This window comes from Camelus ferus, chromosome 1, assembly GCF_009834535.1.
Source record: "Camelus ferus isolate YT-003-E chromosome 1, BCGSAC_Cfer_1.0, whole genome shotgun sequence".
In the NCBI taxonomy this organism is placed as follows: Eukaryota; Metazoa; Chordata; class Mammalia; order Artiodactyla; family Camelidae; genus Camelus; species Camelus ferus.
The window spans coordinates 82,658,290-82,672,932 of NC_045696.1; the positions used below are offsets into that span (position 1 = coordinate 82,658,290).

Genomic DNA, 14,643 nt, shown 5'->3' on the forward strand with positions numbered 1-14,643 from the left:
TGTTTGTCTATTTTCATTCTTTTAATAACAAATCTATTTGAAGAGGCTGCAATGTAAAGAAGACATGGGACAAATTTGAACTGATTCCATTAAAATTCATCTATTAGCACCTTAAGCATTTGGAGTGTGTGTGTGTGTGTGTGTGTGTGTGTGTGTGTGCATGTGTGTGTGTGTATAAGCATGTGTAGATTCAGCATACACTTTCTCTTCCTTCAGTGGGTCATTTTTACTGTATCCTTCAACAGACTGAGGGCACAATTTGTGTGATGCCTTTTGCACATTTATCTGAGACTTTCTCAGTTTAGAGAAGGAAAAAAAGGTACTACCACTAATTCAAGTACAATTGGTTTGTTTTGTCTGACATTTTTGAGTCATCAAATACAGACCAAATTATTATTATGACCTAGAACATTTTACTGAGGGGATTCCCACAGTAAATTAGGCCCATGCTCCCTGCCCTCATCACCTTATAGTCCAGAAGAATCCTGGTGGAGGTGTGCTTTAATAACCTTTCCTACTTCGGCTCACCAGAATTTGGGGTGTGCCAGTTGCTTGGTCCTCTTATGACTTGCCACATATTTACACAAAGTTATTGTTTGTTCCTTTTTTATATGTGTTCTGACTTGATGTAAATAATGCTGGGTTTGGGAAGAATTTATAATGCAGTTCTTTTCTACCTGGAAGAAAGAGTCTGCTCAGCTTTTTTTTTTTTTTTTTTTTAGCCAAGTATTTTCATTTGACCCTTTTAAGCTGGCTAAACTTTGAAGAAAAATGCAGATATACTCTACTGTTTGAAATGGTGTGGAGATTTAGGAGTGTTAATTTAAAAATTCATAAATCCTTTGCACTATGCAAATTAATGACCTGTACCTTTTTTTCCAGGTGACTTATTTTGACTTAACTATGTCCAAATAAATGTGTTTATTTAGGAGAGCTCAGTGCTACCCAAAGCTGACATATTAAGCATCTTCTATGGCTCATAATATGTACGAGAGATGTGGACCACCCTCTGTTTTCTCATTATGCCAAATAATGGAAAGTGGAAATCACTCTAATCCTTTCTTCTGTGTCTGCTGTACCTCTGTAAATATGATAAACTCAATCCAATTAAAAGTCATTACCTTTCCAAGGCTCAGCCGCAGTCTATAACCTTTTGTTTCACAATCCTCTTGATTATCTGACTTCATCACAGATAGAATTTTTAGCCATCTTCCACTTCAGTTTTCTCTTAAAAAACAGGAAAATCGCTTTTAGTGTTGATTATTGTAGTTCTTGTTTTCTGTACCATTCACTTGACTCTATTCAGTGCAGCTTTATAGTATAAAAGTTCATTCATCCTGGGCATTTGTCTTATCTCCCTGACTAGTTTGTAAATCCTTTGAAATCAGCGATTTCACTTTAGTCTTTTTTGTGACCTCCCCATGGTGCTTTGCACATAGACATCTTGTTGACTAAATGATTAACGGTTTGTGGCATATATTGGATCATAGTTGCTAAGATTTAATAGTGGTGATGAGTATTAAAAAGTTGAGTGAGGTAGATATAGTAAGACAGCAACAAGAGCAACAAAAACGACAAAAATGAAAACAACACAAGGCTTGTTAACTTATTGTGTAATTATTTTATATGCTTCTCTCCTGCCCCCAGTGGACTTTCTTAACATCGTATACTTTTGATAGAATTATAACATTTCCAATTTTTCCTCTCAGGCAGTCATAGTTTATGTAGGTTTACATGGATTGATCCACAATATATCTGAATCAGCAAGCATCTTAGATGTTTAGAAGAGTAAACTGATACCTTCCTGGTTTCTTTAGCTCTAAGATTCTGCAATGCTATGAAAAGTGGATATTTCAATCACTTATTTCACCAATTAAGCATTATGATGCTAAAAGATTTTATTTAACTTAACTGTATTTAATAACTCAACTACTGACAGTTATATTTAATACCTATAATGTATTAAAATCAGTTTTTTAAAGAAGATTTATTGAAATCAATCCATTAAATGTTCAGCAAAAGCATAAAACAGAATCAGTGAGATTTTGCTAATTCTGGAGAATAATACCCGGATCTAAGGAGGAGTCGTTTTATATAATGTTGATATAAATAGGCAGCACATTATTTGATGTATGTACTAAAAAACATGAAGTTACAAATGTTGGCGTTCCTTTTTTTATGAAGCACTTTGATAAATAGATTCTTTTTTGAGATTTTTTTCTTTTACCACATAAATATAGCTCCCAAAATTTAGTTTGCTACTTTTGCTTTTGGTTAAGTTTCTTTGATTATCATAGGTATATGTGGGTATTATTTGGGAAAGGACTGTTATCTGTTGAGTAGTGTGGGACACCAGAAAATGGTGGCACCACCATTTTCTCTGACAACTCTTGCTTTAGATTGGAGGCTCCAGAGTGATCTGGCCAGTCTCTACTCTGAATACAGCACTGTTCTGAGGTCAACCAGAACTATCTCTGGTCTGTTTGGCACAAATTTCAATTCAAACTGGATGATAAATGTTGTGGTTTGGGCCATTTATAGGCTGGTGGGAGTTTCATTGGCATCACAGCAGTCCCACCTGGTTCACAGTAGAGCTTTTATTCAGTGAAGCAGACCAAGCAGAAATACATTTTTACTAGTTACATGACAGGGAAACCATCCACTTCTCCATGGTTTTCTCTTGGCTTATTTTGTAATGGAAATGTGGGCAATGCTGTTTTAGAACCTGTTGGTTTCATCATTTTATGAGTTATTTAGAAGCGGTGAGAGTAAATCATCCCTATTTTGATCCTTATGTTACTGTGAAGAACCTGGTGATACTCAGAAATAAATGTGAATGACAACTGCATTTCCACCAAGAACTGAAATAAGAGTTTTATCCTTTTTTCCCATTTTTAAATTGAGGTATACATGACATATAACAGTAAGTTAATTTCAGGTATACTAATTTGATATTTGTATATTTTCAGAATGGTCACCACAGTAAGTCTAGCTAATATTGTCATCATACATAATTATAATCTTTTTTGTAATGAGAACTTTTATGATTTACTCTCCTAGTAACTTTCAAATATGCAATAGAGTATTCTTTACTATAGTCACCATACTGTACATTATATTGCCATGACTTAACTTATTTTATAACTGAAAGTCTGTGCCTTTTGACTCCCTTCACCCATTTCACCTACTTCTCTAAGACTGGCATACCCAACTGCAGTTACTTATATGCAACTCTTCATAATCATCATTCTTCCTAACCTCATCTGAGATCTTATTTTATTGCATTATCATATACCTGTTACCATCTCTGTATTCACTATTAAATTCTAAGCCTCTTGAGGTCAGAAATTTGACCTTATTCAAGTCTATACCTAGCCATAGCAACTCTCACACTTCCAGGTACAAGACAGTGCCAAGTCAATGTTTTGGAATGGGTAAATGAATAGTCTGAAAAGTAGCATCTTGGGCAAAGACGATCACCACAACACTCCAATCATCTAATTCCTTTTTTAATGCTAGAAAAAAATTTAAATCTGGTACTATTGTAGTCTATCTACCCACAAAATTTCAATTGGAATATGCATTTGAAACATTCACACAAAACTGGTAAAGTCTGGGATATCTGTTTAATCCTTCACTTTCCTAGTCTGGAGCCCACCAAAGATTTTGAAAGTCAAATGTATATTTATTCCACAGAGGAAACTATATCAACCAGCGCAAAAGTTTACTGGCACTAGCTGGTGATATAATGGGTAGTTTAAATCCTGCTAACTGCAAATAATTTTTCAACAGTGTTTATGATTGTGGTAGAGTTTAGTAAGGCAGAAGTACAGATAACATAAATATTTCGACAAAAGCTGATTGTACTGGAGCCATAAATAAATTAGACCCAGTTTGTAAATAAATTTAGTTTTTGCCAGCAAACATTTATAATCCTCTCTTGCCACAAACGATAGTAATTTATATAGAAGAGGTCCTGAATGCCTTTCTTTAAAAGTCAGTTCTCATTAGGAGGCAGTGCCTGGTGCCCATCAAGTGTCTTAGGCTGTGTGACTCAATTAGACATGAAGGATACTATACAGACCACCTAATGCTACTAGTTATTGTACATGTTGATAATGACAATTTCCAGAGACCATACATAGTTTGGTAGTCTATGAAGTTGTCATATTATATCATTCCCTTAAATACCTAGCTTGTGTTACCACTTAGCAATGTTGAAACTACCCCCTCTCAAACCATAAGTGCTATTTAGTATATGTATACACATATGCATGGCACATCTGTTCATATTTTTCTGAAAACCTTTTTTATCAAAGTGTATAATGTTTTCTCAAATTAAAAAAAAAAACCCTTCCTTGATGTTTTTCAATGACATTCCATCCATCCCCATGGTTCTGAATGACTTTATGTTTAATATGATGTAGTGTTGGGAAACTCAATATGGGGGCCTTTAGAGCTGGAAATGGGGGCAGAAAATTGCACTCCTTGGAACCATCTTAACTTCTTTTACACTGAAGATACTGTATTTGCCATAGGGCCAGAGCCCAAGCTGAAATCAGCCAAATCAAGGAACTTTCCCCACAGAATTGCTTTAAGAGCAGAAATCATTGTTGTCTTTGTCACCAAGGCTTGTAAGAAAAAGGACCATTGTTCATTTTCAAATAAAACCTAATTTGACACTGACAAAATTTCCTTCTTTTGGGCACTCTCTGCTCCATATTAAACTAAGAGGTATGGTTAGGTTAGAGTTCTATTGCTCGTTCACATTCCTTTTTATCGGCAAGCCATTGCTACAACTCCCTCTTCTGCCAGACATGCATAATTATTTTCTTTTCTTTATGTAGGACTCCTGGCTATAAGAAAGCTCTTCTGTTTGGTAGCAAGAGGAAGGGTCTGCATCAAGTCTGCTGTGAGAATGAATTTGAACTTACATTTACCCTGTTTATTCAGTTCTCCTGCATACCTGTCTTTGTTTATTAAATGGTAGAAAGTGGAAGGCAATCTCATTTACTTTTTGATCTTCATCTTTTGGGGTTGTTTTGAATATTTTTACCCAGTTTAGATTAGAATTCAGTCTCCTTGCTACAAAATATCCCCCTGCCCCCCCTGCCACCGCCCCGCCTTCCTTTAACTTGTAGCTCCTGAGTTTTGGTCTCTCTTTTGGAGGCAAGAAGGAGATCTGCCAAAAGCCACCAAGCCACACTTAGGTAATTATAATAAACAAGTTGGGGCTCTCATTTCACATGCAGAGCTGGATGAAGCAGAGCTGTGGTCAAAGGGACCCCAGTGGCTCCTCCATTAGCAAGAGCACATTAATGCACCCTCATGCTCCCCCTCCCCCCCTTTAAACACTTTTTTTCTTAAAGGAAGCAAATCAGGTCACTCTTTAGCATGTGAAGGGCTGCAGCTTTCTTCTGAAACCACCATCAACAACATAAACAAATTAGAGGTAGTAAACCACACATTCTGCCCACATGTAAACCACAGTCCTCACCAGAGGGCAGTCTACTTAATGTGAGAATAACAGCCCAGTTTTATAAGCCTCTACTGGGAATAAATTCCAGTTTCACTGGTTAGAACCAAGTTAGGCAGCCAGAGTACAGTCTCTCCTAGGTTACATGTTGGGAGAGACCAAACCAATTCTCACAGTGTCTTTCCAGGAAATACATTTTATAAGCTTCGGGTACGCCAAACTTGGACCATCCTTTGGTTCTCATTATGTAGAACTGAGATTGCTTGGGTGGAATGGACCTGAGGCTTAACTTGTCCAATGTGCTTATTTTAGGGATATTGAAACAGAGACCCCTTCAAACTGCAACTCTCAGGCTCTGACTCCCAAAGGTCACTCTGGGTATCGGAGACATGTTGCTGAGTTCAGACTTCCATGTCAGGGCTGGTGCCACTCCTGCTTTTCCTGAGTGCCAATGGTGTAGTTTACAATCCCCCTACTTGATCCATATGGGAGTTATAAAATATTCCCTATACCTTCCTGATGCTGATATGCTTCCTTTCCTGACAATGGTTAGTCCTCAGCTAATGTGTCCAGCCCTAAACTAATGTGTTCCGTCATCAGTAAATTCCTGCCTGTGATAGTCTTTTCTTAAATACCTGTTTAAACAGTAATTTAGATAAGAGTGTCCCATTTGTGTGCAACAGGAAATGCCTGCCTTCTTTTAGATACGCTGGCAAATAATTACTGTAGATATGGCTTGAATACTGAAAGGCTGTACTCTGGTCATTTCAGACTGCCTGAGGAGTAACCACCCAGTCTGCTCCGACATAATTTCAAGGCATTTCTGCTTTACTCTAAACGAATCTGAAGGAAAATCACTTTGGGGATATAAAAAGCTTATGAGAAAAGCCATCAGGTCAAAGGTTGCCGAAAGTCTCTTAAAAATTTGTCTTGCTAGAAGAGAGTCAAGGCACATAGTTATAATGGAAAAGAAACACTATCTGATATGTGATAAGTCTGTTCTTACCTGGTCATTCCAGTGGGTATTGGTGATCACGTCTCCCTTAACAACAGAATAAGCCAAACATTAACCAGGTCGTGTTTTTCCTTGGAGTAGTATTCACAGAGCTTTAATGTCTTTATTTTAGCTGTTTTAGGTTCTGTAAATAGACACCAAAGGGCTTCACTGGTACCTCTACTATGAGTTTTCTAATAATTTCTTTCCATAATCCTTCTTAAAAAGCTTAGTTCCATTTCTGACAAGGAACTTTTGGAAGCGGCCAAACCCAGTTCATAAGGGCTCAGAAGCTCCTAGTTTAATTCACAAACCATACTTGTTCACTGAAATGTCTGTGAAATTCTAAGGAGAGTGGAGAAACTCTTAACCAGATTAAAAATCCCCAGAACCAGCAAGAGGTATGCCGCAGTCCTGTGAGAAAGAGAAATGCTTGCCCATTGATTTGGTCCTTGACTTTCAACTCATATGGTACTTTTTGCCATCTTCCTCACTTGTCTCTCAACACTTCCATTCTTTTGGGGTCTTTTTGACAGCCCATAAATAAAGTACTTTTAGGAAACACTGGGGGTGGGGGGAGTGCATAAGGAAGAAGTGGAATATGCTGGTACAAGGAAGCAGCAAATACTAGAGGTGCGAGGAAGCTTAGAAGTTCATTTAAAAAAATTCCATGTGCCAAGCCATGTTGATACATTACTTCACAAAAACAATGGTCTCCAGAGACGTGGATTTATAAATGCACTCTGGTGTCAACAGATTCTGTGGAGGTCTATTTTCTTCTCACCCCACTCCGGAGGCAGCACATTCTGAAGACCACGTCCATCAGCAGCCTCCATCCTATCAGATGTCTCTATTTTCTCAGCCTGTACCTCTGGACCCTGACGACGGTCCTTCAAAGCTAGCTCATGTCAGTTTTCTGGAAATTCATTTTCCTTACTTTTACTAGTTTCCCTTCTTCCTTTCATTGGGATCTTAAATTTCATGATCTTGGGGCCATTCTCACAGAATATTCTGCTGGCCAGTTCATAGCCTCCTTCTTTGTTCTGTTTGTGCATCTGGCATTACTTGGGCTCCACCCTTTCCCCAAGCCCGGCGCGCGTTTATACATTGTGTTGCTGGTTGCAGAAGAGCTGGCTCCTGAGGTCTTCTGCTTTCTCACCAAACAGGCTGCAGTAACCGCTCTGGAATTGTCCTAACAAGGGAAGAAGAGCACGTCCGTTTGGAATTTTGGAAGGAAATTGATGTCTTCCCCCTCCCTCCCCCGCCCCGCTGTTAGCAGGCACCGACTCATGGCCTCGTGTTCATGTGCTCACGTCCTACCAGGAGGTCCCTGGTGGGGCTCTGAGGTTTGGCAGCGCCGCCTCTCCTCGCGGACCTGGGCACGCATCCGCAGCTCTTAGCCACGTGTAATCCTTCCTGTCTGCTCACAAGTTGGGCACAGAGTACTGGTGCTTGGGCCCACCCTCTTCTTTAGTAGCAATTAACCTTTACTACAGAGCTTCCTTTGAAGTTTGCTCATGTTTTTATTACAAAACTGCAATGAGGAACATAATGGGGGGAAATGTCTAAATTTCTGAGTTACCTAATCTGTTCAATTCCCTCGCTGGGCTCCTCCTGGCAGTTGTTTCATGTAGTTATGATCTCAACCAGTCTGCCTGAGATTTCAAACCATGTTTCTGTCTCAGCCTATTTTTAAGATTAGTGAGCTATTACACACGCGTGTGTGCATACACACTACAGATGCACACTGGTGTGGCTATTGTATGCATATATGTGTACAGCTGAATCTGTGGAACTGATTTCTTATTTAATGTCTATGGAAATGTCTATGATTTCTTGTTTAATGTCTTACTTTATAGTCAAACTATGTATATATGCTTTTAATGTTAATATTAAAATCTATTTAGCTGCTAAACATTTTCTATCAATGAACTCATGTGAAGAGTAGAGAGGAAAATTATTTATGTTAATATCACCAATGATTATGCTGAGTGATAAGTATTATGACGGGTACTGAATGCTATTAATGGTGAAACTTAGGATTTTGAATGGCATCTGCCTGGAAGATTTGCAGTTAAACTAGGCAGAGAGGCCAAGTGAAACAAATGGTGAGTTATATAAAACTCACAAAAAGAGAAGGTGTTTTAGGCCAGTCTTGCAAATAAGAACCAAAGAATTATGAGTGAAATGGCGTTTTTTTTTTTTTTTTTCCTAGCCTGCCGTTCACAGGAGCTCAAATAAATGCAATCATTTTTCTCTGCTTTTCACTCAGCAGTAAATCATTGGTAATCCATGACTGGTAGAAAAGCAACTATGAAACTCAAAGAAAATACAAGACAATCTTTTTTTTTTTTTTCCTTAGGATGGGTAAGGACTTTATAAGAAAAATGTAAAAATCACAAAGGAAAAATAGATTTCATTTCATACAAGTTAAAAATTTTATACAACAAAAACCCCATTAAAAAAACAAATGATAAATGATCTACCGGGGAAAGTAGCAAAAACTATATCAAAGGGCCCATTTCTTTATCATTAATAAGACAGACCAGTAAAAGCCCAGTTAAAACTGGACAAAAATAATGAATAATTTGTAAAAGAAGAAATAGGAATGACAAAGAAAAATATTTAGTCTTAGGAATCACTGAGTGTGAATTAAAACAACAATAGATATATATTGTATATATTCCATTGTATTAATAAATTTTAAAAACAAGACACAATAATAAATATCAGTATGTTGCTAGGGGTATAAAATGGTATATACCCCTGAGAACTAATCTGTCAATACTCACGTAATACTCTTACAGGCATCTAAGCTAAGGAAATTAAAGTGGATGAACATAAATATTTATATGAAAGAATGTTCATTTCAGTGGTATTTATGGTATCAGAAAATTAGAAGCAACATAAATAAATACTATAGAAATAGTTCACTTTATTGTGGATTTATATTACAGAGTACTCTGCAGTAAGTAAATATAGTTTAGTATTTTTAAAAACATCAGGAAGTGTTCATAATAAGGTATAAGGTGAAAAAACAAAACTGTTCATGTAGTAGGACCACAATTTGGGAAAAACCCAACAAACTCTAAAGCATATCTTTAAAGAAAAAAAAGAAAGCAAGTTGCCCAAGAGTTAAAGGGAAGACCAGATTTGAACACCTGGGTTCTGGTCTCAGCTGACTTTGGATATACCGGTTAGCATCCCTGAGTATCAGGTTACACCTTTGCAAAATGGAGAATTATTCTCATCATAGTTTTCTCGCTGGATTGTGAGAAAGTATAGATACATCTGTGGAAGTTATTATTATCAGTATTATTTTGCAATTTCCTCTTTGCAGATTCTGGTATGTTTTCAAAATGCAACTCTCCTCAAGTGGAAGCCTTACATTAGTTATTCAAAGAGTCATAGAAATAAGTACAGTCTGGCACAAGTGTGGCCTCTTGCTTGGTCTCCGGGGATATTAGAACGCTTAAAAGTTGAGTTGCAGCAGTTGATTTCCAAGAGTATTTCCCACGTCATTTGCCTCAAATCTGACAATAAGCTTGTCTTTCTGTCCCCATTCAGTTACTGACACACCTAAAGGATGCATGAAGCAAATTCCAGTAGCAGGCAGCTCCACTCCAAGGGGTTACAAGGGCTATTTATCTTTATGGGAGCACTGATGTATATAGCACTTCTTACCTGATACTTACCCATTGTAAATGTGCCCAATCTGTCAGTATGATAGCTGAGCAATGCTTTAATTAACTATAGTTATTGCTCAAGAAAAAGATCAGACAATTTTTCCCCAATAACAGAGATTTAATGGAGATATGATAATTGAGGCAGTTTGTCATTTAGATGAAATGTTTTAGCAGCTTTTTGGATAGTTCTTGAATAATGTACATGGGGGCATGAGTTTACTTTGGTTTATGCAAATATTCAATGCAGTGTGATAAACTGCATTTGCTGTTGAAAATTTCATAACGCTAGATTACATTGAAATGTTGTTGCCTGTCTTGATATGTAAAACTCAGCAGTTTTATATTTCCATTTTTTGTCACCACAGCCCTTTTTATGTTTAATTCAGGTGATACTAGATTAAAAGTGGCTTGAAAACAAATTGCCTGAGGTTGAATATACATTTACTGGCTGCATGTAGATGAATAGGACTGCGAGTCTTTCTGGTGGACTTGCTTGACCAGTAGAAGTTGTTCTTTAGGTTTAATTGGAATTTTTTGCCATTGTAAGCAGAACTGCATTCGGGTTTTAAATTCAAATTCTTCTGTGCAGCAGCCTGGGCACACATGTGTATTTTGTCTCCACAGGAACTGAAATCCAAACGCACTCACTTAAAAATTATGCATTGGGAAAGCTTGTGTGTAACTCAAAGGTCATGGGGTCAGCTATGCCAGTGGGAGGGCCCAGATGGGTTTGTCTCTATCCTTTTTTAAGATTTGAGATCACTTTGATGGAACTGACAGTATGACTAATTTAACTCTTTGAGGAAATAGGGGAAATTTTACTGACCTTTAATGGACAATTACTGGAGGAAATGGTTCTATTCATTTGTATGCATTTTTGTTCTCTGCTGCTTAAATGGGTAAGTCTATAGATTATACAGTGTCTTCCAATTTTTAGCACTTTTCAAAAAAACCAAAATCTTTACAATGGGTGATAAATCCCTTTAAGAACCTGTAAAGTAACTCTACATTTGCAGTAGTTAAATGTTACAATCCTAGAGAGATGTCTTTATATGTTTTTAGCTGTATCGAGAGTGCCAGTGAACTTTTGGCTCTCAGGTTGAAGTGTAAAATCTTCCTGAAGGATAAAATTAGATAGATTTTATTAAGGGTGTTTGGACCCTAAAGTATACTTCTCTAGTAGTATTTCTTTGGGACATTATTAAAATTGTTTCTTTTGATATTGGGTTTGGAGAAAAGTTTGTAACCTGTAGTGTTCCATTTCTATGGGTTTAAAGGTGCTTTTCAGGATCAAAATAATTTCCTATATTTGGTAGAAAAATATTGGTTTGATTTAATAGTTCAGTAAAATTATATGTTAGGTGAATTATGTATTTAACAAATATTTATTAAGCCCCTTTATGCAGATCATTTGGAGAATTTCTGAGAAGTGTGAATTCTGAGTCAAAGGACTATTTCCTAGTTTGAAATAAAAGAATCATTCATAGAAAACTCTAAGTAGCAATGTGCAGCATTATTTGATTATTAGAGTGAGGGAGGAAATTATGTAAAAATTCAAAGAAAGGGGATACTTATGTTAAATGGGATGACGAAGAGATAAATTACGAGATGACATGGAGAATGACCTGAAGTTGGATGGGCAAAGGGGCAGAGAGAGGATAACTGGGCAGGAAGAACTACAGAGGAAATGCTCACTGAGCTCAGAAGACAGAGATAAGCTTATTCTGACCTGGGGGCTCCTACTGAGGCATGCTGAGAATAAGCGAGAAAGGGAAAATGGTTTTCAAATGGGAGCGATTTTTATTCCAAGCCCAAGAACTTTAGATTTTACTTGTGGATGCTGGGAATTGTTGGAGGCTCTTGCACAGGAAAGTTGATATGCTAGGAAGATAAACTCAGCAGCATTTTACAGGCTCAGTGTAGAGGGATACTGGAGAGAGGGTGGAAGTCTGGAGACCCATTTAAAGGACTGTTAGAAAATTCAGAAAGGAAAATATGGTCTAAAAGAATGGGATGAAGGTAAAAATCTTTCAAGAAGAAGGGACAGCATTTAATAACTGAATATATTGAGGATGAAGGAGAGAAAATGCCAATGTTATTTTAGAACCTTGTACATGGGGTAACTAGGGGAAAATACTTTTAATGGAAATGGGGAAGTGGGCAAGGGACTCAATTTGAGGGTGGATGATAGTGTGCAAGATTTTGGATATGCTGAACTTGAATTATAATGAGCTTTTTATGTTGAGATCAGATGTCTCATAGGAATAAGGCTGAGTCCTGGAGTTTGGTTCTATGCTTGGTTTAAATGGCATTATTTCATTGTTTGAATCAAGAACCAAGCTCTTCATTAGAAAGATACTTTTGCGTGTAGAATCACTTTGCATTTCACAAAATTTTGAGAAGAATCATACTTGATGGACGTTTGTTAGTAGGTGCAGTAGTTAATTAATTTCCATAATGAATCAGAGAAGGAACTGGGGGTAGAACTCGGGTTTTTTACCTTCTAGCCCAATAAACAATCTTGGAAGATTTTAATAATCCATAGAACTGCAAGGTTGGTGGGATCTTAAAGGTCATCTAGTCTGGTTATCAACTTGAAGCTATGATTCCTCTTAATTCATGGCTATCTAGGCTATATAAGAGCCCCTATGCTGGGGAACTTAAAGTAACTCATCTACATTTGGATGGTTCTGATTGAAATTTGTCTTCTTGAAATTTTAACCCATTTTTCTTAGTTCCCCCACTTGAAGGTCTGTAAACTGAACAAATTAGGTATGACTCTCAGTCTGTGATCCCAATGAAAACATATATTTATTTGCTTTAAGATAATTAAAATCCCCTTCAACTGGTGGGAAATTCAAGCTCAGTTATTTTTTGTTATGCATCTTCCCACCCCCAAATTTTATAAAGATCTTAAGGCTGATATAGTGTGGTCATTTACTTCAGGTGTGGGAGCTGTGCTGCTCTGGGGAGCCCTTAGAGTGCCAGCGTCTGGACTTCTACTTATTCTACCCTGCCCTTCCCTTAAAGGTCTTGCCACCTCCCTCAGGGCACTGCTCCATGCAGAGGCCCTCTGATCACTAAAATTTTTCAATCTGGAAGAAACATACTTTTTGGTGCACCCCAAGACAACATCTTCTCTTTTTCTCCTCTGGAAAAAATTTACTTGATTTCTTCAATGACTTTAGCTTTTACAAATGCCCAGAGGAATCACTAGCATCATGTAAATTTAACTCTCTGTTCTGCATAAGTTACTGAGGCGAGGAAATACCAGGGGCTTGGTGATGTGTTTGAAATGGGAAAGGGAAAACAGAGAAAGAACAAACATAAATTAATATTCCGATATAACCCTACCATATGAATTTAAGCCTTGTTGCGCATGGCAGCCTTTGGAATCTTTGATGACTCTCTGACTCTCCTACAATGTAGTCCAAGAGACCTTTGTATGATATAACTTTGCAAGACATTGTATAATGCTATCAATTCCCTGTTTGGCATGGTTTGCAGGGTTGTAGGCACACGTATGTTTACTTCTTATCTCTACTTTATTCATAATAATAATTAAGTTACTGATTGTTTCCCAGCTGGATAATAGACTGAGCTGACCTGTGAGAGTACTGACAGTTAAAGAGAGCTCATTTGATTTATGGATTCACCACAGATAAATCAAAGAGGCAATAATCCCTCCCCACTCCTTCATCTGTGAATAAGAGAGATTTTAATGCAGGCCTATTTTAACAATGGTCTTCCCTATTTTGTCTTTAAAGAACAACAACATTATGAGGTGAATATTGAGATAGGAATTCTGTCTCTTCCAGATCAGCAGGAATTTATAAGTTATTCTTTATTCACAGGTAATGAGTGTGTATATGGCAGCTACCCTGAAGTTCCTTTGGAAGAAATGCCAGATGCAGATGGAGTAGCCAGCACTCTTTCCCTCAGTATTCAAGAGCCATGCTCTCCAGCCACGTCCAGCGAAGCATTCACTCCAAAGGAGGGCTCTCCTTACAAAGCCCCCATCTACATCCCTGATGATATCCCCATTCCCGCGGAGTTTGAGCTTCGAGAGTCAAATATGCCTGGAGCAGGACTAGGAATATGGACCAAAAGGAAAATTGAAGCAGGTGAAAAGTTTGGGCCTTATGTGGGAGAGCAGAGGTCAAACCTGAAAGACCCCAGTTATGGATGGGAGGTAAGAATATATTTTAATATATTTTTATATATTATGATGTGTAATGAAGAGATTACTTTTTAAAATGTCCATGAGATAAGCAAATCCATTTGTTGCAAAATGTCTTCAGATAGATTTTTAAGGGTGAATCTCTCTCATAATTTCACGGCTTGGTAGAAACAAAGTATTGCTTAAAAGTGTGGCAGGAGAGAAAGGAACTCAACTGATGAGTCAGAGTAGTATCAAGTTGAAAACATACAAAGGAAACAAATACAGTTTTTTAATTAATACGACTGTCTGTACAGTATGTGGCACA

General features: G+C 37.4%; 1 protein-coding gene across 7 annotated transcripts in view; it reads left to right on the plus strand.

The window, feature by feature from the left end:
- Positions 1–14,643, plus strand: part of MECOM (MDS1 and EVI1 complex locus) — a 528,305-nt gene that overhangs the window by 241,799 nt on the left and 271,863 nt on the right. For all 7 annotated transcript variants that reach the window (XM_032484636.1, XM_032484613.1, XM_032484621.1 and 4 more), the window contains exon 2: positions 14,011–14,348. In XM_032484636.1, coding sequence (XP_032340527.1) covers positions 14,011–14,348 — 338 coding nt within the window. The remainder of the gene's footprint in view (positions 1–14,010; positions 14,349–14,643) is intronic.